Source organism: Pseudorasbora parva, chromosome 11 (assembly GCF_024679245.1).
Source record: "Pseudorasbora parva isolate DD20220531a chromosome 11, ASM2467924v1, whole genome shotgun sequence".
Lineage (NCBI taxonomy): Eukaryota > Metazoa > Chordata > Actinopteri > Cypriniformes > Gobionidae > Pseudorasbora > Pseudorasbora parva.
Window position 1 is genome coordinate 39,963,031 of NC_090182.1, and position 27,206 is coordinate 39,990,236.

At 37.7% G+C, this 27,206-nt stretch overlaps 1 protein-coding gene across 2 annotated transcripts in view; it reads right to left on the reverse strand.

The window, feature by feature from the left end:
• The window catches only part of reep2 (receptor accessory protein 2), a 39,158-nt gene extending 13,947 nt beyond the window's left edge, over positions 1 to 25,211 (reverse strand). Inside the window, exons 1-7 of one of the 2 annotated variants that reach the window (XM_067457925.1) lie at positions 25,013 to 25,211; positions 19,617 to 19,689; positions 18,109 to 18,185; positions 15,766 to 15,886; positions 15,503 to 15,616; positions 11,155 to 11,302; positions 3,235 to 3,401 (exon numbers count right to left, since the gene is read on the reverse strand). In XM_067457925.1, the coding sequence (XP_067314026.1) occupies positions 3,235 to 3,401; positions 11,155 to 11,302; positions 15,503 to 15,616; positions 15,766 to 15,886; positions 18,109 to 18,185; positions 19,617 to 19,689; positions 25,013 to 25,044 (732 nt within the window). In that variant the 5' untranslated portion in view covers positions 25,045 to 25,211. The remainder of the gene's footprint in view (positions 1 to 3,234; positions 3,402 to 11,154; positions 11,303 to 15,502; positions 15,617 to 15,765; positions 15,887 to 18,108; positions 18,186 to 19,616; positions 19,690 to 25,012) is intronic. The other variant, XM_067457924.1, reaches the window with a different exon arrangement.
• Positions 25,212 to 27,206: the final 1,995 nt, after the last annotated feature.

Sequence of the window (27,206 nt, forward strand, 5' to 3'; positions counted from 1 at the left end):
CCATTATTTCATTATTTGTGCAGGCTTTACATTTTTATTTCACTGTTGTAATTAGCAATTTGTTAATTTTACCCGTGAAGAGGATTTGTTACAGCATTAATTAAAATTTCAAGGGTCAAGAACATTTTTCCAATGGCACAGCTGTTATCTCCATTAAGCCACTTCTATAATAACAGCATTTTAATTTCATAACATTTTCATTCTATGATGCTTTTCAACATTAATACGAGTTCCCCTAGCCTGAATATTGTCCCCAAGTGGCTAGAAAATCAGATCGGTGTAAACCGAGTTCAGGCTGTCTTTCTCTGCCTTGAATGAGAGCTCAGACGAGCTGATCTTGAATTTTCCTGTTATGACGTCATACCAGGAACGGTTACCGCCCTTTCCTCTGCCCAGAGAATTTGGCACGCCCATACAAACGCTATATTTGTTTGCCCTCGAGAGATCATGGCAGTTGCTCAGTGTACAAATGAAAACGGAAGTCTTTTTTCAGTTCCTTCATCTGATCCTCAGAAGAACCGGTGGGTTCATTTTATTTTTTCTGGAAATTGCCTGATCTGTGATCAGTCATTTCTGACGTGTAGCTACCATTCAAGTTCACACAGACTTTCTTTCTAAATCGTTTAATGCCGTTTAAGCATCAGTGAATCAAGCCAGTGACTAAACAAACAACTTCACATTGTTTCTGTTAGCAGCATGAAACAAATTTGTTATTTAAATGATTAAACTACAGAAAGCGATCAAATAACACACTTCATAATGTCTGAAGCTGTCATTTACACCTCACAAGTGTTTCTGCACACAAACTGCCGTTATAATGAATGACGCTGTTATGCTCAACAGAAGCTCTTACTGTATTCATATCGATGTTGTGTTTGCTGTTAGTAGTGGTCAAAGCATTTTGTGAGAGTGACGAGATCCCTGCATTCACACGGTCAACAGAATGCCTGTGTGCTCAAAGGAGGAAGAAGACAGGGTCGGGACAGGGACTCGTATTTATTCAGAACTCTCAAACAAAAACTTGCGCTCACAGCGCTATCAACAACTCAGTAGAATATAGCTTTCTCAGCAATCTTTATCATCTCTCTGGTCCACAAGTGCTCAGTCTTGCCTCTCTCTGGCTGGCAGCTCATGCATGCAAAGCTCTCTAAACCATTCTCCCTCCACCACATACAGTAATCTAATACTCATTTCAAATGCAAAGACGGCAGCCAATCACAACAGTGAGTGTTTTCACAGCAGACACACCCCTTGAAACAGAGCATTCAAGCCAGAGGGCTAATATCAGGAAAGAAAAATGCCTTTTATTTCTAAATTATGACATTTTAAGATGTAAAAATCATACTAACCTCAGGAAACATTATAAAATAATAAAAAAAATCCACGCCATGGGACCTTTAATCCTTACTGTCCCTGGTTCCATACGGTTCTCATGTAAGAAGAAAGCAGCAGCTGGGACAGACTTTAAGGGCGTTTTCACACCTGAAAGTCCGCACCAAGGTCCGAACCAAAGTTTGTGTTTGGACATTTGGTTCTATTTGGTTTGCTTTCACATTGCAGTTATGTTAGCGCACCAAAGAACTTTACATGACGCACTGGCGTCCTGTCGTCATCATCTATGAGGGCTGCATCTTAACATTGATTGGTTTGTTAGCGCGTGCGTCTGACGTCAGTGTGTTGTCAATTCAGCGGCTAACTTTGACAAGAATGAATGAACAGACGCATCGTTGCCAATAATGTTAATATTATGGCATTACTATCTGCAGCACCAACTATACTCGAGGCAAATTCACCAAATGAACGTCCTCGTTGTGCAAACATTTTATCGGCGCCGACAGGAAAGGAGGAGCTCCTAGAAGATAGGCTTTTTAACCAAACAATGTATTTTATTTTATAGCCTAGTTATGTTTAAATATATTATAATGTTATTTTTACATTTCATCTAGGCTATATTGATTATGAAGCGTGCACAGATTTGCAAAGACATCAAGTCAGAAATAATTTTGACCACTTCATTAGATTTGTTTTGTAGAAAGCTTTATTTTGTATCTTAATTTTAATAAATGTTTCATCATTTGCCTGAATTTAATAAATAAGCTTAAATAAATAATATAGCAGACATCCCGTGACGGAGTGATCATTTGTGTTGCACATGAACTGGAGCGGTCTCATAACTAAACTGAAACTCATATTGTCAAGCAGAGCACGCTGTTCACGCGAGCTGACATGAGTACACAAGCGGTTCTGGTTAAAATGCTGCGCGATCACTGCTGCTTACATGTGCTGTGAGTTTAATCTGTGTTTTTTCACTAATCCTACACCAGAACTTCCTGTAAATGGTCTGAAAGTCCGAACTATACAGAAAATGCTTTCACACAAGAAACGAACCGAACCTTTGTTCAGTTTGGTCCGGACCGAGACTACCTCTTGACGTCGGACCAAATTTCGTCTGTTTGGTCCGGACCATGGTCCGAGGGAGGTTTCACACCTGTAATTTTGGTTCGTACCAAACTGAAAAGTCCGAAAATCCGGACCAAACAAGGTAGGTGTGAAAGCACCCTAAGTTTCACATGCACTTAAAAAGATGTAATCTAATCCTGTTTACATGAAATAAGCTGCTCCCGAGCAGGGTCGAGTTTGCAGACCTGTTGCTATGACAGCAACTCCAGGATGAGCGAAGAACCAAACAATCCGAGATCATGTCAAATCATCAACAATGAAATCCAGATAAATGAGTAATCCACGTACGAAGAATGGACCACACAGTGATACTTTGTATCCTTTTTGTAAAGTTTGAGCCTGGTCGACATTTACTGCCATCATACTATGGAGCATATGCGTGCCTGACATCTTTCAAAATGTCTCCTTTTATGGTCCGAAAATGAAAGGAGGACATAGGGCATTGGAACAACACTAGGGTTCGTAAAATATATAATTTCAGGGTGAATATCCCTTTAATGTGAAGGGAAAAAATTATAAATTGGAGCCCTTTAGCAAAATCTTACAAGATACAATGTAACTAAATGAACTGGTCTGAATGCTTTCTGAAGAGAACCAAAAGGAACTTGATTCATTAATCAAGCAAAAAGAGTTTCATTCCCGGCAAAAAAGAAATTTGGCCAGTACATTTTTAAGTCAAAACTTACCAGCCATTTTAGTTTTAGGCCCTGTCTATGAGTAAAGTAATTAAGAAAACAAAGGGTTGTAGACAGAAAGAACAATTGAATCATGTACCTCTGTCTTGGCAGCGGCTGGTTTCTTGGCTGCTCTGACGCTTGTAGTGCGTTTGGGGGCTTTATCAGCTGCATCTTCATCTGAATGCTCTGTCCTGCCATCTGACTGGTCATCTGAGCGAGAGCTGTGCTGCATTTCGTTCTCAGCTGGCATGGGTGTGGCACGAACTGAGGAAAACAATAATGAAGGATACAGTTTAGACAGAATTCATACTCTGCAGCTTGTGCTGTACTGGATTATTCTTCTAGATGAGCAGCTGCCTTTTTATTAATCCGATGCAAATATTTGATACTAGAACCAGATTGAGTAGGTCTCTCAGGCCAGGAGTTTTTAAACCACGTACCCCTGAATATGATGTTCTCTTTGTGACAGACCCTTTTCATAATTCATATACAGTACCAGTCAAAAGTTTGGAAACGTTTTAAATGTTATCTTATGCTCATCAAGGCTGCATTTATTTAATCAAAAATACAGAAAAAAACATGAATATTCAGAAATATTATTACAATTTTCAATAATGGTTTTCTATATATACTTTAAAATGTAATTTATTTCTGTGATGCAAAGCTGAATTTTCTTTAGCTATTACTCCAGTCTTAGCGTTGCATGATCCTTCAGAAATCATTCTAATATGCTGATTTATAATCAATGTTGGAAACAGCTGCTTAATATTTGTTATAACCTATGATCCTTTTTTCTTTAATTAATAAAAAGGAAGAAAAAAAACATTCATAACGAACGAATGAACAAACAAAGACAATAGAAATAGAAGAATCTTTTGAAATAGAAGAAATTGAAATATGTTGTCACAATATTCGCTACCATTCAAAAGTTTGGGGTCATTTTTTTCTTTTTTTGCAAGAAATTAATAAATGTTATTCAGCAAGAGTGTGTAAAAGTAATAGTAAAGATTTATATTGTTATAAAAGCTTTATATTTTTAATAAATGCTGTTCTTTTTAACTTTTTATTCATTAATGAATCCTGAAAAAAGTATTACACGTTTCAAAAGAAATATTAAGCAGCACAGCGGTTTCCAACATTAATAATAACAATCCAATCATCATATTAGAATGATTTCTGAAGGATCACTGAAGACTGGAGTAATGATGCTGAAAATTCAGATTTGATCACACAAATAAATTATATTCTAAAGTATATTAGAATAGAAAATTATTATTTTAAATTGTAATAATATTTCACAATATTTTTGATCAAATAAATGCAGCCTTGAAAAGCATAAGAGCCTTTTTTCAAAAACATAAATAGTAAAGCTTCTGACCGGTAGTCTGGCACTGTACATAATCATGTCTATATTCTAAAATATTAGAATGTGTAGAATATTATCTTGAAATATGTATATTGTACTGCTTCCTTTTTTCCACTCACCATTATGCTTTTAGTTATATAAACATGAAGACAAACATAACATTACATAAACACATATATTTAAAAGTAATCTCATGATCATGTCTTTAGAAAACAGAATAAAACAGAGAATAAAGGCAAATACAGTAAATGTAATTACATATTTTATATTATTTATTTATAAATAAATATAATCATTTGATTTTATTAATTACACCCTTAACAATAAAGGTGCCAGGAAGAACCAAAAATGGGTTTTCACAGTGATGCCATATAGAAGAACCATTTTTGGTTCCCCAAAGAACCATTTTGTGAACCAATTTTATAGTCTAAAGAACCACTTCTTTGTTCTTTTTTGCACTACAAAGAACCTTTTGTGTAATGGAAAGGTTCTTTGGATATTAAAGGTTATTCATGGAACCATACACCCTGCAAAATAACCATTTAAAACCCTTTATTTTTAAGAGTGTAGCTGCATATTCAAATGTTTCACAATTTTCCCAGAACTTTCCTCAGGACCCTTATTTCTTATATCTTAATGAAAACAAGACGGAGATTATAGTGATCGGCCACAGAGGCTAAGGGCGCAGCAGAGTTTAATTTTGGCCTACTGTCAATGAACGTTAAAGAATGTGTTAAAAACGTGGGTGTTTTTATTGATAGCTCTGTGAAGTTGAACACACAGATAAATCATGTTGTAAAGTCTAGGTTTTTTCACCTGAGAAATCTGACCAAGATGAAATCTTGTCTGACGTTTAAGAGTCTTGAAATCTCAATTCATGCTCTCATATCATCAAGACTGGACTACTGTAATTCTTTATATAAAGGGTTTAGTCAAGCCTCTATTTTACGGCTGCAGAAGGTTCAAAATGCTGTGGCGAGATTATTAATGAATATTAGAAAACATGAACACAATCACTCTGTCTCTGGTATCCCTACATTAACTTAAAATCAATTCTGTACTGTACTGGAAGCCACTTTTACTTTCACTTTTGAAAATAGCTTACCCATGTATGTCAGGGATGCAGATTTTTTTAATACAACTTATTATTATTATTATTATTATTATTATTAGTGTGTATTGTTATAATTAATATTGTATTCATTACTTTTTATACCTAGATGTTGTTAAGCATACTAGTCAACGTGTTGTTTGAATAGTGCTATATAAATAAAGCTGGCATTGACATGTATTAAAAATAGAAGTCAAAAAAATATTCTAACAAAACATCAATTCAATGATATTATGAAATGTATCGACTATGTTATGACAGTTTAGAACTGTCGCCTGTTCAGTAACTATTACAGACCTAAAATGAGCCATATTTAAAGGTGCCCTAGAATGATTTGAAACGATATGTTAAATTGTTCTCTGATATCTACACAGAGGGTATGTGACTTATTTAAGGGTAAAATGTCCAGATACAGTTTACAGGTCCATTTACAACCCCAGAAATTGTCACTAGGATGCAATGCTCTGTTTTGGCCTTACTTGGAAGGGTCATGAATATTAATGTGGAGACCGGCTCTGATTGGCTGTTTCACTGCGCGGCTCAGTTCAGTGACAGAAACACATCTACCGTATCATGGATCATGGAGAGATTATGCATCTGATCCAAACTTATGTTTGATCCTGTTTCTGACGAAGAAAAAGGTTTTGAGGAACAACAAATTGTTTTGAGATTGGAAATGGACGCTTTTGAGTGGTAAGTTTAGTCTTTATTTTCAGTAAGACCCGCAAAACGTAACGTCACAACTTGACGTTTGTCATCCTACACTTCAGCCTACATGTGAACTAACTAGTTACAACATTAACTTTACACGTTAACTCATATCGCCAGCAGTCACAACTTTGTTTTTAGCATTTTAAAAGCATTTTAATCACTAATGCGTCACCGTTTGATTTTACAATGATATCTTCTTCACTTTGAATCACAAACTCTAAACTGCAAACTGGGTAACATTAGCGCACAATATGTTGTTTGTACAGTAACATTACAGTAACCTACAGGTTTTTTTTAAACAAATTGACAATGCCTTGTCAAATTACTACCGTTTCAGCTTAAGTGGTGGAGATGACAATAGCTAGAAGGACTGAGTGAGCGATCTGTAAGCAAATAAAATAACATAGTAAGCTCCTGAGTTATGTGTTGGTGATGAAAATAGCCTATAGGCTAAATTATAATTCTATCCATCAAAAGAGATTGCCATATGTATCTACGGTTGTATTTTGTAGATTTGTCGTGGACACTGGCAGGAAATAATATTAACTTTGACATTTGTCATACTGATGTATACCATAGACAGTAAAATAAACGGACAGAGCGATCCCATAGACTTCAACGGCGGAAAATGAGGTCAATCAGAGGCACTCACTTCCTGACGACTGAGCGAACTGCGCAGGCTCAGACTGAGCTTGAGGACGTAGATGTGACGTGAGCAACCTGTCTGACAGCTGTAAGTCTTCTAGTAGTTGTGGAAAGTGAAATCTGAATCACGTTGTTTAAATATTTTCTCCCGTTGCTTTTGGCTCACTATCGGCTTCTCCCCATTCTTGCCCCTTGACTTTATCGGACTTTAGGTTTCCTCGTCCCCCCCAACTGTCTCATAGACAGTAAAAGATTGTTTCTGAGCATCTCCTCCTGTCTATACGGTAATTTCTCAACTGTGCGACAGAGTCGTGTTGGTTATGACGCAATCGTTAGCCTATTTTTTACAAAAACAGCTTCTACGGGGCGATGGTGCAAGATACAAGGTAATGGAGCCTTTTATGCATTGTTGTGTTTCTTTATAAATAAACAATTGAGTCTTTAAATTGAGTCTTTAAACGCCTCAGATGTAAAGTTATTCACTGTCAAAGTGACTCAAAAATGAATGCCGGTCAATGGGATGCTAACAGCAGGTGATGGCTTGGTTAGCAATGGCCGCCCCTATGGGTGGAACGCTTTCCGAGTGCTAGATTACCCCCTTGATGTATACTACTTGGAGTTTCCTATTGTTACTGTACTAGCATCGTGTGTAGGATCTAGACAACACAGGGAATATTATCGTTAATGTTGTCTCACTAAAAAACTTCCAGTTTAATCAGAAATTGTTTAGACAGTCAGTAAGTGGATAAAAGCACTACTAACTGCTCGTGGGGATATAGTTTGAATTGCCGCTTCTACAGTATCAGACGCTGAGTGAAGCCTGCTATTGTCCAGGTTAGAAAAACTGTCCGTGGTGAAATGGGCCGAGCAAACAAACAACTTTTAGTTCAATTGTTGCGGTATTCGGTTATAGATAAGCATGCCTGTTGACAGTTTTGTTAAGTGCGAAGGCTATGAAAAGCCCCCACGTCCCTTGCACAGTCTGAAATATAACATCTATTTCCATGATCTGCCATTTTCGCTATCCTCGCGTGACGCATGCGCTGCAGTATACAAATGTTGGGGGCGTACATATTAATGATCCCAGTGATTGCGTCACAATTGGCGTTATGTTGAGAATCGCTTATTTTTCTGTGGTGTTTTTCACAAACAATATTTACATATGAAGGAGGAAATAATGGTGTTTGAGACTCTCAGTATGCGATGTCCATGCACTGAACTCCTATTATTCAACTATGCCATTCAATTTTTCATTCTAGGGCACCTTTAAGAGGTCACATGAAATCAACTAAATCAAATCAAAGCATAAAATCTTGTGGTGTGAACATTGGCTCTCAGGCATTGTGGTGAGAACGGACTCTCTCTGGCATTTAAAGCTTGCCAGACCTCATTCAAAGCTTGACACACAAAGACTTATTTAGAAGAGCCTTTTTCTTGTCCATTCACGATGCATGTCTGACGCTCTGTAATTCAAAGAAGGAGCTGTGTGCGCTAATAGAATCACTACACATCTCATTATTGAAATCATCACCTCTGTAACTCTGGATGATTCTACCACAGGCATTGTTCGTGTTTGCTGTAAAGCCTGACACGGGGTCATGACCTTCAGCAACTTGCCAGTTTCATGACGTCACAGTGTAGGAATAGACTAAACTTCATGGTCTTCATCCGCTTGAATGAATGCTGAAACTCATCCAACAAGTGGAAAAATGGTGTTCCGTTGCGAATGAACAAACTCCAGCAGAATGACCCCTCCTCTTTCTCTTCCAGTAGGCAGCTGAATCACATGCTGGTCACATCAGCATCAGCATTATAAACAGGCTGAGACAATGTCTGCCTGCAGAGCGGCATTCAGTGAGTCAGCAAACACACACACACACCTCGCTGACCGGTGGGTGTTTGAACAGGACATTACAAATTGGAGTAACATTGAAATAGTATTAAAACAAAGAGATATTTACTAGAGTTACCGGTCACTATGGTTACAGGCATTAAAAGACTGGATTTATTGAGGTTACATCCACACCCGTGTGCTCATGTATGTACAGGATTACATTTAGAGAGTCATACACGTTTCGCTTTTGAAACCAAACTGCGTGAACGTCATCTGCCATGTTTTTGTTCTATAAAGTTCTCTACATACTTGCAGAATCTGTAATTTTTTTTAATAATTTTAACAAATGAAAGAGATTATGTATTAATGTAAAAAAAAAAAAAAATTATTAATTTAAAATATGTTTACATATAGTCCTAAATTTCATATTCACATTCATATTCAGTGAACTGCGAACAGGTGTGTGTGCCAGAAGGGAGAGCGAGATAGATTCAGTGAACTGCGAACAGGTGTGCGTGGCAGCCCAGAAGAGAGCGCGAGTCCCAAGTCCGGCCCGCGGAATAGGTAAATGCTAGGGGCGCCAATCGTCCGTAGGGGTACCAAAATGAGTGGTTTTTCCAGTTTTATTACTGGTACTATTTTATTAATATTCATTCGAAATATTACCAGAAAATCCCCACCCAGAGAGTGCTTTAGTGCGTGATATAGAACGCACGATCAGTTTAACGTAGGGAATGTTGTGCTGTGTCAAGTCGTCTCTCGCGCATCTAATGTAGACAGGATTGCTTTTGTATTTTAGGGTGCTTGGTCGCTCACGCCAGACAGTGAAAGTTGCCAGATTATTTATGACGGATGGCCAAATTCACCGTGTCAAAAAGACAAAAGGGAAGATAAGGGATAAAGACAGAGGTAAAGTGATGAATGAACAGTTTATCTAATTGCATACTAGGGGTGTAAAGATATGCGTATTGAACCGTTCTTGGACTAAATAATTACATATTTCAAAAATGTGTGAAATATAATGTTTTGCGTTTAACAAAGTAGCCCAATAACCCAAACAACGTAACAGGCAACGCCCCTGACACCACCACCCCCCCCAAAAAAAACACCAAATCTGTTTATGATATGTTTTTTACTTGTAAAAATTCATGTCAGTTTTTGTTAACACATATCACTTTTTAAATAACCTAATGTTTCTAAAGTTGTGCAATTTTAAGGGGATATATGGCATTTTTTAAATGTATTTTCGGAAATTAGTAATGATATTTATATACAGGCTTATTTAAAATGGCAAAACAATTAGTAAAATTCACATTAAATATCTAAATTTCTCAGTTTAATACCTGGTGAAAACATGAATGTGCATACTTTAGAGGGAAATTGCTGCCATCTACTGAAAAACAAACACTTTAGCAATTTCTCAATGAATAGTTTGTGCACTAATGTTAAATGCTATTACTCTTGCTATTTGTGTTTAGGCTGTAATGTGGCTGTGTATCACGTCATATAAGGACGCACACTGAAATGTAATCGGGTCTATCACATATAAAAAACATGTTTTGCTCATATAAGGGTGTTGCACCATTCCTGTCAGATCCAATATACAAGGCACAGAATTGTGTTTTAATCTCAGTATGTCTGTAAATCCAGTGTCGACCTGTGACTTGTTTACAAACGGTTATCTTGCTATCTTCAGTATGTTTAATGCTTGTTTAGCCGCAGAGAGGGGGGCTACAAAAGCAGGCGTATACATCTAAAGGCACCATTTCCCCCTTCAATACGTCATTGATTTGAGAGCCTTGTTTTCTGGGCCTGGTATCTATAAAAGATTTTCTTTTACAAACAAGGAAGTTTTCAGCTCTGACACTTACAAGGTATTCTTATATCACCATGACCTTTTATATATCAAAGGCTCAAGGGAAAGTTGATTTCTCAATTCATCACCCCTTTGTGTTGTGTCTGAGTCCCTAAAATGTCCTCAGTGTGAAAAGATAAATATCTAAAGCTTAGCATGTAGTAGGAAAACATGTTTGCACACCAATTTTCCAATAAATCCTGCTGAAACTATTCTCCCAGTATTCATTTATTTATTTATATAATATATATATATTTATATATATATATATATATATATATATATATATATATATATATATATATATATATATATATATATATATATATATATATATATTAAACCACTTATATTATTGATTCCTATCAGGATGTGGTGAGAGTTTAAACCTGTATGACAAAGTATTTATAAAATAAAATTGCCTACCCTATCTTTTATCAATCTTCGATTAAACATTAGCATCTCTAGCTAGGATGGCAGCTGTGTGTGTGTTACCTGTGCGTGTGACTGTTTTAGCACGAGGTAGAGTGGCTGCGGTGTGCGTGTCGTCTGTGCTGTCCAGCAGCAGCTCGTCTTCGTTCTGAATCAGAGTCAGATCCTGCATGCTGAAACTGCGCAGCTTCTCTGATAACACACCTTGACCCTGCAGTTCAATGACACAAAAGACAAACATTACAGTTGCGTAATCTTATTCAAGATGCATAACAATATTATTGTACATATGACCAGGGGCGGCACATACTATTTTTGAGGGGCTCTACTTGGAAGGGGGGTTGGTGACAACAGAACTGTTTGTGTTTCATGCAGGAAAAAAGCTAACCACCACCACCACCAAAAAAAAAAACTATTATTATTTTTATAAACTTTATCATCATTATTATTATTATTATAAGAATAAAACTACTCTAGCTTTCATTGTAATGATTACTGCAATGTCATATCTGTATTGAATTATGGACTAAGGGCTAAGTGCTGCATTGATTCAGTCTTCCTTGTATTTTGTAGCTTATCGAAACACACTAATTTAAAGCTTATACAAGTACTGACAAAGCAAAGCAAACTGCACCGTGTTGTACACACTGCAAAAAGGCTTTTCTTATTTAGCATTTTTGTCTCATTTCCAGTCCAAGTATCAAAAAATTCTTAAAGGGTTAGTTCACCCAAAAATTTAATTTATGTCATTAATGACTCACCGTAATGTCCTTCCACACCCGTAAGACCTCCGTTCATCTTCGGAACACAGTTTAAGATATTTTATATTTAAAATATAAGTGTATGCACACTATACTGTCCATGTCCAGAAAGGGAATAAAAACATCATCAGAGTGGTCCATATGTGACATCAGTTGATTAGAATCTCTTGAAGCTAAAATACAAAAACTACGACTTTATTCAGCTTTGTCTCCTCTTCCGCGTTTGTGTTCAAACCTCAAATAAAGATTCAAACGGTTATGTATCAGCGTATTGATTCATGATTCTGATCCCCAGTGTCACGTGATTTCCGCTGTTTGACACGCGATCCAAATCATGAATCAATATGCTGATACATGACTATTTGAATCTTTATTTGAGGTTTGAAAACAAACGTGGAAGAGAAGTGTTTTTATTCCCTTTCTGGACATGGACAGTATAGTGTGCATACACTTAGATACGCTGTCGGACTATATAAAATATCTTAAACTGTGTTCTGAAGATGAACGGTCTTACGGGTGTGGAACGACATAAGGTCATTAATGACATACATTTCATTTTTGGGTGAACTAACCGTTTAAATCTAGATTTCTAGATTTAAATCTAATTTTACTAGATAAGTATTATTACATTACATACATTGTTTTCTGAAATAAAAAATAAAAAAATGAAGTGTTTTTGCTTAAAACGACCAAAATTATCTGCCAATTTGGTAAGAAAAATAATCTTGTTTCTGTACGAAATGGCAACCCCAAACACCTGCACGCGAAAAATCAATGGTTCTGCATGAATCGCCTAGTACCAGGCAGTGACATATAGCATCAGTATTCTAAGCTTAAAGGGGTGTACTTCAGCGATGGAAAAATGAATCTGTATTTAAACTAGGTCATTAATGTAGAAGAAATGTGAAAGAATATTTGGTAACACTTTACTTGAAGGGGTGTGCATAAGACTGACATGACACCTTTATAATCATGACATGACACGTGTCATGAATATGAACGAGTTTTTATGCATGTTTATGACAACTGTCATTAAGTGTCATTCGCATAATTATGTCATTTTTAATGCAATGATGACATTTCGAAATTGTCTTTGTTATGACAACTTGACATAAACCAATACATCATAACATGTCAGTGTCTTTGTCATGACAACTTGACATTACCAAGACAACATCACCTGTCATAAACATGACATAACAGATTATCAAATTTAAGAAATTTACTTAGCTTATAGGGTTAACCTTAAACTGTCATGTGGTTGGTTTTGATGTTGACTGAGGCTATTATAATGTCATACATTTTTTTCAGTGGCACAAGTTTAATTTGTCATTAAAATGTAATTAGGTGTTAATACGCTGTCAAATTATTTTTTAATAACAGCATCATTAATATTTTTCAGTTCATAATGTTTTATTTTATGTTTTAAGTTTCCTCCACCAGCTTCAACAGAAGGTTAGATAATAGACAATTTCAAATGTCTTAAAAATATGAAAAGGAGTTTGAGAAATAAAATCAATCATTTAATTTTTAAGACCTGCCCTCTCACAGAACTGACTCTTAAAAACACAAGGCATGAATTTATACACAGGTGACCAGCACCAATTAACGCAAAAAGGGGAAAACACGTACACAAATATTGGCCATTACACAAAATAAACACACATATATATATATATATATATATCATATATATATCATATATCATATACACACATAAACAAACACAGAAAAATAACACTTTGAAGCCACTCCTAAAGCCACGATTACCGGATCACTGGATCACTGGATCACTTTCCCACCACCGCGTTCATCTTCATAAAATCAGTTCAGTTAGAGAACAGACACTACAATTAAAAACTGAACGTGTCTGTTCAATATAATGAGTGAGCCGCTGAGCGAGTGTCACAGCACAAACGCTGCAGGAGTCAGATTACATTTACCGTCATGAATGAGCTGAATGAGCTCTCCTGATGAGAGCTGAGGTAATTGTGTCCGCAGCATACATTCACTGAGCGTATTCAGTCTGGTGCATTTTCAGTTCATGCCTTCATATTGCTCCGTTCTGTTTACATGAATGCCCGCAGCTTCTTGAGCCGAGTGCTGCGAGTTCGATCTCACTCCATGTGCGGGTTGAAAACATGCTGAAATAGCTCCCTCTACTGGCCGTAGTCTTTAGCCTCTTGCCAAAAAATCCTTTGATGACGCAAAATGACGATATTTTCGTCATCTGAGGATTTTCTTCTGAAATAAAATGCATAAATCTCTTGTCTCAGGGGGATATGGGGGGGACGATCATTCGAATATACTCCAGGGTTTCTACTGATACAAAGCCATATGCTAATCGCTGAAGTAACCCTTTAAAGTCAACTTTATCCACAAGTTTCCTACGCCCCATGAACCCTTGCGTCAAAAGTGGGCACGTCTTCCGGTTCGAAAAAAACAAGCGGGATGACATTGACATTTAACAATTGACAGTCATTCAAGCTATCCAAACGTGCTAACTATGTGGGAACACAACCTCAACGAACTTAAAAATGGTGAAACAACAGTACCTTTACCCTCTGCTGTAGTTGGTTGGGTAGATGACGTAAAAAAGTGGCCTCGTATCACGTACGGTATTTTTAGCTATTTTCTTGATTCAGTAGCCTGTGATGGTAAGGCAATGAGCAATTTGAAAAGCTCAGAGGCGTATCAGTATCTACATAGTGATAAAGTCGGTCGGGTGTTATTTAAGGATGTTGGAAACAACCTAGTTTATCTAAAAGCGGATGTTGAGCCGAGCCAGAGCCTTCACGTATCCCATCATAAGGCTTGGGTGCTAGCATCGGTGACAGGTGAAGTAACTTACAGACAGCGGGTTGTTCATGTATTGCAGGGCCAGGACGCTCTTGTAGTCATGCAGCAGCACTTTTGTGGAAGGTCAGTAAAGTAAGGACAATTAAGTGCACTGTGTTTGTTTATTGTATTGCGATATTATTAATTAACTAATAAATGTACTAAATTGAAATGTTTAGTGTGTGTTATTCATTCATGTTCTGCATATGTTGCTTCACAGTAACTTTCACTTAACCCTTGTGGCACAATCTGGTAAAAAAAAAAAGTGCAAATTTAAAATTTGAAGCCTTGCCAACAAAACAATGAAAGCCTAAGATGTGAACAGCCCTGGTTTACACTATACAATCAGTTTTAGTCCCCGGAAAAAGGTGGATAGCTACCAACGCAATGTGTAGGATATGATAGCAATAAAACTAAATGAGTAACAAAAGAATAAGCTATTTGAAAGGATTATTGTCACTTCCATAGACACCAGAGTACACTTTACAAACCATGAATGATTTTTGCTAGTACTCATCTGTATTAAATGTCAGACAGAAACATAAAAAAAACATTATGTTTAAAACACTGAACAGTTATAGTGATCTATGACAAGCACTGAGCACGTCCTCAATTCCAGCCAAAGCCCCTACACGTCACAAAAAAAAGAATTTGTGAATGTGAACATTTAAGAATGTGCTGGACCAGTATTTCAGACTTTTACTTGCCTTGCCTAAAAGTATTTTCTATTCTTATTTCAGAAAGAAACATTATTATATAATACTGATCAAAAGTTTGTGGTTGGTAAGATTTTTTTCTTTCAGTGATTTCACCTTTGTGGCAGCTGTGACGGCTGCAGTAGCTGCAATGTTGAGTCCTCTCTTCCCAAACCGCATCATGGTCTCATAACTGCGGTCTTTAGCCTGGGTTATGTACTCATCAATTTCCTGTAACACACACATACGTCATGCAACACAAATACATTACTCTAAAAATCCTAACTCTCTGAATGGTTTAGTGCTCAGGAAACCTGTTTGAAAACCATCACTTCGAACAATAGTTTGATTAACATTCATGAGGGAAGGTTTGGTTGTACCTTTTCTTTATTGGAGAGGGTGGGGTGCACAAACTTGCGGTACAGCACGCTGGAGCCCTTGGTGTACGGGGACAACAGCCAGACAACAAAGGCAATCTTGAGCTCAAAATAAAATGGAAACCTAGCAAAATGGGAGGTCAACATATTAACGATTAATACAACAACAATTAAGATAAATGAATGATCAATAAAAACAATAACATAAGATGACCATAATATAATACCACTATAAAACAAATTGTGTAGCCGATCCAGCTTTATATTAGGTGGTCTTTATGTACTTACTGACATACAAAAAACGAAGTACAATGTACTTATTGTGTTCATTTTTGAGGTGTATAGGTACAGGTAAAGTGTGGTGGTGCGGGTAAAGTTTAAGGGTAAAGTTAGGGACAGGTGTGGTGGTGTGGGTAAGTTTAAGGGTAAAGTTAGGGACAGGTGTGGTGGTGTGGGTAAGTTTAAGGGTAAAGTTAGGGACAGGTGTGGTGGTGTGGGTAAGTTTAAGGGTAAAGTTAGGGACAGGTGTGGTGGTGTGGGTAAGTTTAAGGGTAAAGTTAGGGACAGGTGTGGTGGTGTGGGTAAGTTTAAGGGTAAAGTTAGAGACAGGTGTGGTGGTGTGGGTAAGTTTAAGGGTAAAGTTAGGGTCAGGTGTGGTGGTGTGAAGTTTAAGGGTAAAGTTAGGGACAGGTGTGGTGGTGTTGGTAAGTTTAAGGGTAAAGTTAGGGTCAGGTGTGGTGGTGTGAAGTTTAAGGGTAAAGTTAGGGACAGGTGTGGTGGTGTTGGTAAGTTTAAGGGTAGAGTTAGAGACAGGTGTGGTGGTGTGGGTCAGTTTAAGGGTAAAGTTAGAGACAGGTGTGGTGGTGTGGGTAAGTTTAAGGGTAAAGTTAGGGACAGGTGTGGTGGTGTTGGTAAGTTTAAGGGTAGAGTTAGAGACAGGTGTGGTGGTGTGGGTCAGTTTAAGGGTAAAGTTAGGGTCAGGTGTGGTGGTATGGGTAAGTTTAAGGGTAAAGTTAGGGACAGGTGTGGTGGTGTGGGTAAGTTTAAGGGTAAAGTTAGAGACAGGTGTGTCGGTGTGGGTCAGTTTAAAGGTAAAGTCAGGGTCAGGTGTGGTGGTATGGGTAAGTTTAAGGGTAAAGTTAGGGACAGGTGTGGTGGTGTGGGTAAGTTTAAGGGTAAAGTTAGAGACAGGTGTGTCGGTGTGGGTCAGTTTAAAGGTAAAGTCAGGGTCAGGTGTGGTGGTATGGGTAAGTTTAAGGGTAAAGTTAGAGATAGATGTGGTGGTGTGGGTAAGTTTAAGGGTAAAGTTAGAGATAGATGTGGTGGTGTGGGTAAGTTTAAGGGTAAAGTTAGGGACAGGTGTGGTGGTGTGGGTAAGTTTAAGGGTAAAGTTAGGGACAGGTGTGGTGGTGTGGGTGAGTTTAAGGGTAACGTTAGGGACAGGTGTGGTGGTATGGGTAAGTTTAAGGGTAAAGTTAGGGACAGGTGTGGTGGTGTGGGTCAGTTTAAAGGTAAAGTCAGGGTCAGGTGTGGTGGTATGGGTAAGTTTAAGGGTAAAGTTAGAGACAGGTGTGGTGGTGTGGGTAAGTTTAAGGGTAAAGTTAGAGATAGGTGTGGTGGTGTGGGTAAGTTTAAGGGTAACGTTAGGGACAGGTGTGGTGGTATGGGTAAGTTTAGGGGGAAAGTTAGGGACAGGTGTGGTGGTGTGGGTCAGTTTAAAGGTAAAGTCAGGGTCAGGTGTGGTGGTATGGGTAAGTTTAAGGGTAAAGTTAGAGACAGGTGTGGTGGTGTGGGTAAGTTTAAGGGTAAAGTTAGGGACAGGTGTGGTGGTGTGGGTAAGTTTAAGGGTAAAGTTAGAGACAGGTGTGGTGGTGTGGGTAAGTTTAAGGGTAAAGTTAGGGACAGGTGTGGTGGTGTGGGTAAGTTTAACGGTAAAGTTAGAGACAGGTGTGGTGGTATAGGTAAGTTTAAGGGTAGAGTTAGGGACAGATGTGGTGGTGTGGGTCAGTTTAAGGGTAGAGTTAGGGACAGGTGTGGTGGTGTGGGTAAGTTTAAGGGTAAAGTTAGAGACAGGTGTGGTGGTATAGGTAAGTTTAAGGGTAGAATTAGTTGTAAGGGAAGGGTCAACAGTGTAATTATAAATGTAACTACAGAAATTAATTACAGATGTAATTACATGCAGGTCATTTTTAAATATAAAAAGTGCATTGTATAAAATGATTAATTAAAATGTTAGTACGTAGTAGTTAAAGCCACCTAATAAAAAGTGGGTCCGTGTAGCTTATTTACAAAATCTGAAGTATATAGCATGATAAATATATCAAAATAATAAATCAGTTGACTTACCAAGAGAGAAGCATATCTGTGATCGTCTCTGCTGTCGTAAATATTGCAAACACTATCCAGTACATCATCCATTTTACCTGAGGAAAGAAAAACACACAGATGTTATTATCAAGCACGTGTGCACATGGCATAAGCATGCATCAGGTCACGTGTTCATGCTGAATGCAGTCGTTATGCATGACTGCTTGCTTATGAAGAAAAAAAAAAGTTGCCATTGGATTTACCAGTTGTCTTTATTTGTACAGCCAATAAGATCAACAGCCAATTAAGCAATTATCAAACGACACATCACTATGTTTGTCTAAAAAAAAAAAGTGTGCGCACTTATAAATCCAGGCCCACAAGAAAGCAGAAGAATAAAAGATTATGAAATATCAGAACTGTGTACCAAACAGGTCTTAATGAATGGAAAGTGTCCTATTTGAAAAAAAAAAAAATTAAATGGCATATATGGGAGCAAACTGCTATCCTAGTGGTTTCCATAGCAACCAGAACCCTGAGACTCCAAGAAAAATATTGTTTTCAAAAAATAATAAGATGCATTTATATATTTAATAAAATAAAAATGACCATATCAGTATTTATTCTTCAAATCCTCAAAAAAAAAAAACATGTTCTCTTTTAAAAGCTATATTATTTTAGTATTTTACATAAATAGGGTACTTAAACAATAAAGGCAAAATGTGCCTTCTTAAAGTTTTAGTAATGCATTTACAATAGTTTACTAAATGCAAATATAATCATTTCCTTTCTGAACAGCAGAAAGAAAAAAATGTTAAATTCTCACCATCTTTACAGAAATTGTATTGTTCAGTCAGTGTGGATTCATCAGGCTCAATTAACCTCATTACCAAATATACAGTATAAATAACTAACAACCAACATTTGCCAAACTAGCCATGTCTAGACAGCTTACACTAAATCTGCAATGATATTATGCACTGTAGATGATAATAACTTCAAACTCTTTGCAATTTTTCTCTGAGAAACTCCTTTCTGATATTGCTCCACTATTTTTCGCCGCAGCATTGGTGGAATTGATGATCCTCTGCCCATCTTGACTTCTGAGAGACACTGCCACTCTGAAAGGCTCGTTTTACCCAATCATGTTGCAAATTGACCTAATAAGTTGTAAATTGGTCCTCCAGTTGTTCCTATTATATACATTTAACTTTTCTGGCCTCTTATTGCTACCTGTCCCAACTTTTTTGGAATGTGTAGCTTTCATGAAATCCAAAACGAGACAATATTTGGCATGACATTTCAAAATGTCTCACTTTTATCATCTTCATTTTATCATTCTATTGTGAATAAAATATAAGTTTATGAGATTTGTAAATGATTGCATTCCTTTTTTATTCAAGATTTGTACAGTGTCCCAACTTTTTTGGAATCAGGTTTGTACTATAACATTAAAAGAGAGTTAAAAAAAAAAAATTATGGAGATGTCCGATATAAGGACTTAACAGGACAAATTGACTGAATTGAAGCCGCACTGAAATACTCACATACTCCTTGACGTTTTTCGTCTTCACAGCCTTATAAGAGGAATAGGCTGGGTAGAGGGTCCCGAAGGCCAGGCTGCAGAGAGAAAGGACCTGTATTAAACACACTCCCAGCAGACACAGGCAAGCTCACCTTACCATTACACCAACTCTCTCCAGCAGCTAACATTTCACTTGCACCATTACCTCGAGTTACAGGACACAATTACGACACTTAAGAGGCTGCCTATTTCAACTATTAGAGGATGGATATCTCTGGCTCATTCAAATCTAACCAGAACAATACTGGTGATCAAATTATTCAGATGCTCTGTACTTCAGTGAAAAGCAAGCTAATAAATCGAATCCTAGTCTATACTAACCCTACTGTACACACTAGCATGTTTCATGACGCTATTGAAGGCAAACACTCTGTATCTGAGAGCCATTAAAAGTGAATAATTTATGAGCGCATGGAGATGGATCTACACACAAAGGGACCAAATTCCACACAGATGCCCTGCATGTGCAGCATACACTCAGACACGTGCCCTCGTGCACTCGCGCTCCTACACACACAAACATGCCATTTTGTGCTGAGGCGACCAAATCTGAACGTTCAGCACTAACAGATCCAGTAGAGGATGTCAGAATACAGGACAGACCACACCTACCCACCTCAGCTGGCATGAGTGCATCCTGATCACTCTGTACACCATGAAATTAAAAATTGACAATTCTTAAAGGGATAGTTCACCCAAAAATGATTTCATATAACATACTCACCCTCAAGCCATCCTAGATGTATAGTGTATGTATGCCATTCACTACGATTATAATGCTTGGATTGGCCAGGAATATTATTATATTATATTATTACACACACACACACACACAGGTCCTTCTCAAAAAATTAGCATAGGTGATAAAAGTTCATTATTTTCCATAATGTAATGATAAAAATGAAACTTTCATATATGGTAAATGGTAAATGGACTGCATTTATATAGCGCTTTTATCCAAAGCGCTTTACATTTTTGCCTCACATTCACCCATTCATACACCGACGGCGATGTCAGCCATGTAAGGCGCCATCCAGCTCGTCGGGAGCAGCTGGGGTTAGGTGTCTTGCTCATGGACACCTCGACACTTGGTCAAGTGGAACCGGGGATTGAACCACCAACCTTCTGGTTTGTAGACAATCTACATGAACCACTGAGCCACATATATTTTAAATTCATTGCACACCAACTGAAATATTTCAGGTCTTTTATTGTTTTAATACTGATGATTTTGGCATACAGCTCATAATTCCTATTCCCAAAATTCCTATTTCATCCGACCAATAAAAGAAAAGTGTTTTTAATACAAAAAAAGTCAACCTTCAAATAATTATGTTCAGTTATGCACTCAATACTTGGTCGGGAATCCTTTTGCAGAAATGACTGTTTCAATGCGGCGTGTAATGGAGGCGATCAGCCTGTGGCACTGCTGAGGTGTTCTGGAGGCCCAGGATGCTTCGATAGCGGCCTTAAGCTCATCCAGAGTGTTGGGTCTTGCGTCTCTCAACTTTCTCTTCACAATATCCCACAGATTCTCTATGGGGTTCAGGTCAGGAGAGTTGGCAGGCCAATTGAGCACAGTAATACCATGGTCAGTAAACCATTTACCAGTGGCTTTGGCACTGTGAGCAGGTGCCAGTTCGTGCTGAAAAACCAAATCTTCATCTCCATAAAGCTTTTCAGCAAATGGAAGCATGAAGTGCTCCAAAATCTCCTGATAGCTAGCTGCATTGACCCTGCCCTTGATAAAACACAGTGGACCAACACCCGCAGCTGACATGGCACCCCAGACCATCACTGACTGTGGGTACTTGAAACTGGACTTCAGGCATTTTGGCATTTCCTTCTCCCCAGTCTTCCTCTAGACTCTGGCACCTTGATTTCCGAATGACATGCAAAATTTGCTTTCACCCGAAAAAAGTACTTTGGACCACTGAGCAACAGTCCAGTGCTGCTTCTCTGTAGCCCAAAAGTGTCTTGACCTGGGGAATGCGACACCTGTAGCCCATTTCCTGCACACGCCTGTGCACGGTGGCTCTGGATGTTTCTACTCCAGACTCAGTCCACTGCTTCCGCAGGTCCGGTCACCTCTTCTCGTTGTGCAGCGTTTTTTGCCACACTTTTTCCTTCCCACAGACTTCCCACTGAGGTGGCTTGATACAGCACTCTGGGAACAGCCTATTCGTTCAGAAATGTCTTTCTGTGTCTTAGCCTCTCGCTTGAGGGTGTCAATGATGGCCTTCTGGACAGCAGTCAGGTCAGCAGTCTTACCCATGATTGCGGTTTTGAGTAATGAACCAGGCTGGGAGTTTTTAAAAGCCTCAGGAATCTTTTGCAGGTGTTTAGAGTTAATTAGTTGATTCAGATGATTAGGTTAATAGCTCGTTTAGAGAACCTTTTCATGATATGCTAATTTTTTGAGACAGGAACTTTGGGTTTTCATGAGCTGTATGCCAAAATCATCAGTATTAAAACAATAAAAGACCTGAAATATTTCCGTTAGTGTGCAATTAATCTAAAATATATGAAAGTTTAATTATTATCATTACATTATGGAAAATAATGAACTTTATCTCAATATGCACATTTTTTTAGAAGGACCTATATATATATAAATACACACACACACACACACACTTTGTTTTATGCCACTGCAACATGCAGCGACAGCGGCCCATTGGTTTGTCTTCTGAATTGACAAGCCGAAGCGAGAGAGACCTCCCCTCCATATTAGGTGCTTTTTTTCTATTTATTTATTATTTGAGCGCGTGGAACTGCAAAAGGCGAATATCCGCACAGCGCAGCCGCTGAACGTACGCTGCGTTTAAATCCTGCTCTATGAACGCCACTTTGACTTATTTCGTTTTATAAAATCGTGTGATATGGGAACTTTTACATACTTATTCTGTGTTGAATCAGCTGAAAACAGCCTCGAGCATGTATTCATGACAAGGTAAAGTGGAAAACGGCAACACAGACAAACGTTTCACTTTAGCACAACCACAATTTACCTTGCAGCTACTAACAGCGAAGAAATTGGTGTTTTGGAAGAAACATTTATTAAAAATGTTGCTATTATTACTTAAATTAATATTGCAGAATATAAATCACAGAGGCTGTTTTCGTATTTTCTACGGGCGTTTACAATTTTTATTAATTACAAATATAATAGTATATTATACATGTTTTGTATATTTTAGAAACCATATAGCTATATAAGGAGGAGCATGGTCTGTACAGTCTATGTTTTTTACCCTGTGACTACCATGATCTTACATTTAAATGAAACTGGCCTAACAGTTAAACTACAGTCTATAAAACAGCTTTAAAGTCTGGATCCCATGAATTAAGGACAAACGTTTTTCCTCTTTAAAAAGGTTTTATTAAAACAATTGAATAGATCTAATGAAATTTAATAGATCTAATGAAATTTACTAGAATTAAGTTATATTTCAAAGATAGCCTCATGAAAGATAGATATCAGTGTCTTACTTAAATTATGTGTTAACTCTTGAAAAATATGATTGTTTTTAAAGGGGAAGTTCAACCCAAAAACGTAATCGTTTATTTACCCAAATGTCATTCCAAACCTAAATGAATTTATTTCTGGGTAGCATAAAATAAAATAATTTGAGTCTGTTTTTCGTGTTCATACAATATTCAAATGATAGCCTAAACAAAATGGCTTGGTTACCCACATTCTTCAAAACTTCTTCTTTTGTGTTTCACAGAAGTCACACAGGTTTGGAAGGACACGAGAGTGAGTAAATGATGACAGCATTTAAAAGCAGTCAATTTACTTTACTGCATCCTAGCTCAATCATCAGTGCTTTACTGTCAAGTGTATTTCTGTGTGACAAAAAAGCAATATTATGTTTATGCATTTGCAGCAAATTCGATAATATCTATCATGAGTTGTCCTTGTCCTAGTTTTATTTATTTACTCCAATTTAAGGCCCTAACCCCAGCAAAAACATTCACGGGGAACTCATGCGCCGGTTGGGCTGGGTTTGCCAGGGCCGAATTTTAGCCTCAGTCCAGCCCTGTCCGTTGTTGTTGTTTACGGTGTTGCTTTATTCTTCACGTGAGAATGACGTCAATCGCTACACCACGCCTATCATAAGCGCACTGTAGGCGGTGGCAAAGCAAGCCGGATAAGGGTTTACAGTCCCGTATCATATCGTACTGTACTGAACCGTACCGCACCGCTCAGTGGAAACAAGCCATTACAGAGACATATTTTACTCTAAAATGTTTAGTGGTGTAAGGGCAGGGTAATCGGTCACTCACATGATGTCCACCAAGCAAACCACAATCATCCAACCATCCAATCACTTTTCCAATACCAAAATTTACATTTCATGCTGACTTCAAAAACATGCTTTTACATATGATGCATTATTCTCTATAAATGTGTATAGACCGTGCACCATGTGTAAAGCATAATGAAGCATGAGGACAGCGAGGCAGTCTGGCGCGTGGCCGACCACATGCCCTCTGCTCTGTCCCATTACAACTAGCCCGATTCCCATAATGCATCTGCTCAGCGCTCACAGCCACAGCAAAGAGCATTCCATGAGATTCAGCAAAACCACGATAATGATGTCTGATGTTTGTTTCTAATGGCCTAGATCCAGACCAACAAACAATGAATTCAACCTTGGTCATGCATGGCCTAAGTGTTTGATTTCATCGATCAGGGAGTTAGTAATCGGAGAATGATCCACTGAGAATCAAAATCACCTGACTGTAAATCCCACTAAGGAACCCACCTGAGAACCAAACATCACAAATGTGAGTCATATGGAACAGATTGGCCTCCTTCACATTACATAACATCAAGTCGGGACAAATCAGCTAGGCAGGTAGGCCTTCTCACAGAAAAACCCATCTATAAAGTCTTTGATCACAGTTTGTGATTTAAAAATGAAGCATTTGACAGTATGATGACATTAGCATATAGGAGATGATATGATGGGTGTAATACATAGCCTACATAACAGCTGAGAAACCTGAAACCTCCCCATATGTCAAATATTTCTATATTTCACATTCTCTATCGAAGTGTTTGGTACACAATATCATACATATGGAGCATTTTGCTCCAGGTGAAAATCACAAAAGCAACACAAACGGTGAACCGTCGTCGTCTGGATGAAGTCATCGTTTTGTTTTATTAATTTAACCCTCTGTGTAATTTATATGAGTAGCTGAATATATTTAGATCCCTATAAAATGTTAATATTATTGCATTTCCTTGAAAAAAAGCAGCAGAAATATTTCCTTTTTCTATTAAAAATCTTCATATGTCTGCAGCAACACATAACACAAACACGCGCGCGCCGCATATACACTCACACCACCATCCGCGAAATGATCCACGACACCATCTTGATCTCTGCGAGAGCTCTTCCTTATTTTAGTCGATTATTCAACATCTCCATTCCGACCGTACGAGTGATGCTGAATATCAGGAGGAATCTCAACAGATCTTGAACGTCCGTGTGTCTCAGTACAGCCGTTATGATGACGGGGAGCCGCTGCATATGCGCTCAGTCAGCCAGCCCGTGTCTCTTAAAGGGACAGTGACATCTTTCCACCTGCTGTTTATTAAAAAACAAACATTCACTCATCTGTTTCATTGCTACCCTGGCAAATATTTGACATGACACGCATAGAAAGTCACTATAGTATATAGTTATTGGCAGTACTGTAAAACCAACCGCAATAATCTAATATGGCCACAAGCTGCTGCTGCACGGAAACAGAACAAAAATCCTGTTTTACTTTCATATGATATAGGTGGTGTTTGTTGACTAATTTTAACCATTGAGGATGTCATAGATCAATTTCAAAAGTCATAATGTGCATCTCAAATTGTTGTAAGCTTTTTGTATTTTTATTTATTGATATAATATGTGTCGTTCTGACTTTTAAAACTGCATTTGTGTGGACTGTTTTTTTGTTTTGTTTGTAAAAACATAATGTTCAATGCTTTTAAAAGCTAAACTAAAACCAAGTAAACACTTTTTAATAATAAAATATCTGCTCTAAATGGTATATTTGTTGAATTGTACATTGATAACACACAAAACTCATTTCTATTGTATAAAAACAAGCATGTATAGGCCTATCTTGCAAAATCCGAAAATTTTTATGCTGCTTGGACCCCTATACTATTGTTTTTTTTTCCCAAATAATACTTTTTAAGAACCACTTAAAACATTTTTATTATGGAGCAAATAATTGCATTGCTGAAGGTGAAATGTATAACCATTTACCAATGGATTATGCCTAATGTGTGTCTGTGTTCATTCATATAAACTCCTGTCTACATCCTATAGCCTATATGATTATATAATTTATATTAGTTATATGATATATGATTTATATTAATGCTCACTTTAATAATCTCTGCAATCACACAAACACACAATAATAAATAAATATATATTAATATAAGCTGCAAACTATATTTTGTTAAATAACCCTCATAAAAATAATGTGGTCATGATGCTGGTTCAAGTCCAAGTCAAAACACCATGGTAATACCATGTCACTCTGGTATTTGTTGAATGTTATAATGTAAAATGTATAGGTGAGTTTATTGATGTCAAAAAATAAAAATGTTGGTTATGATCTAGGGCGCACCCTGCTGCTAGGGTGTGGTGGGGGCCAAGAGGGTCCCGACCACGAGTGGTGAAGTGGTGGGTCTGTTTGGGGGTGTGACAGTGATTAACAAAAGGGCCGGCGTGGTTATTCTCTCTGATAAAGTGAACTTTTTTAGTTGTTGATCACTGCCTGCTATGAGCCTTAAAGGCGCAATATGTACGATTTGTAAATTAAAATTTCCACAAATCACTAGAACAATGTTATATATTTTGTTGACTTGTGTACTTACAGCTATTTATCAGCTATTTGAACCAGGACAAGGACTGTGTCCTTGTGTCGCCTGTCAGTGACATCATATCCGCGTAGAAACCATGGAAGCACCAACGATGCAGGCGCAAAATTTGTAAGAGGAGAGTATTTAAAATTAATCATCCAAGGTGATTTACTAAGGTTTCTGCTCATCAATTTACTGGTGTTTTGCACCACTATTTACTGCCCAAAAAAGGCATGTCTTAAACCAGATGTTAACTGCTAGATTGCGCTGGTCATTATGGAAATGATCCGGCTGCGTCTGTGTTCTTTCATTTATGTGTCGTCAGTAGATCACGCGCAGAGCTGTCCACTCCCATCCCCCTGTGTTTTATTAGGCAGGCAAGCAACTGTTTAGATTCAATCATCGACAGAAAACTGATCGGTCTCCACATGGTTAGTCTTATTGTTTAAATCGCTTGCTTTCCTGATGTACCATGGTTTACCATGCCTCCGAGACAATTTTATAAAGTGGCTAACAGAGTATAATCAGAGAAAGCTTTCTCCATCATACAATATATTTTAAAATTAATTTAAAATTACATGTCTTTTGAAAAACAACTCATCCAGTTTTTACCTATCTAGATTAGAAGTGCAACACGTTTCTCATACCAGCCGAACAACTGAAGAG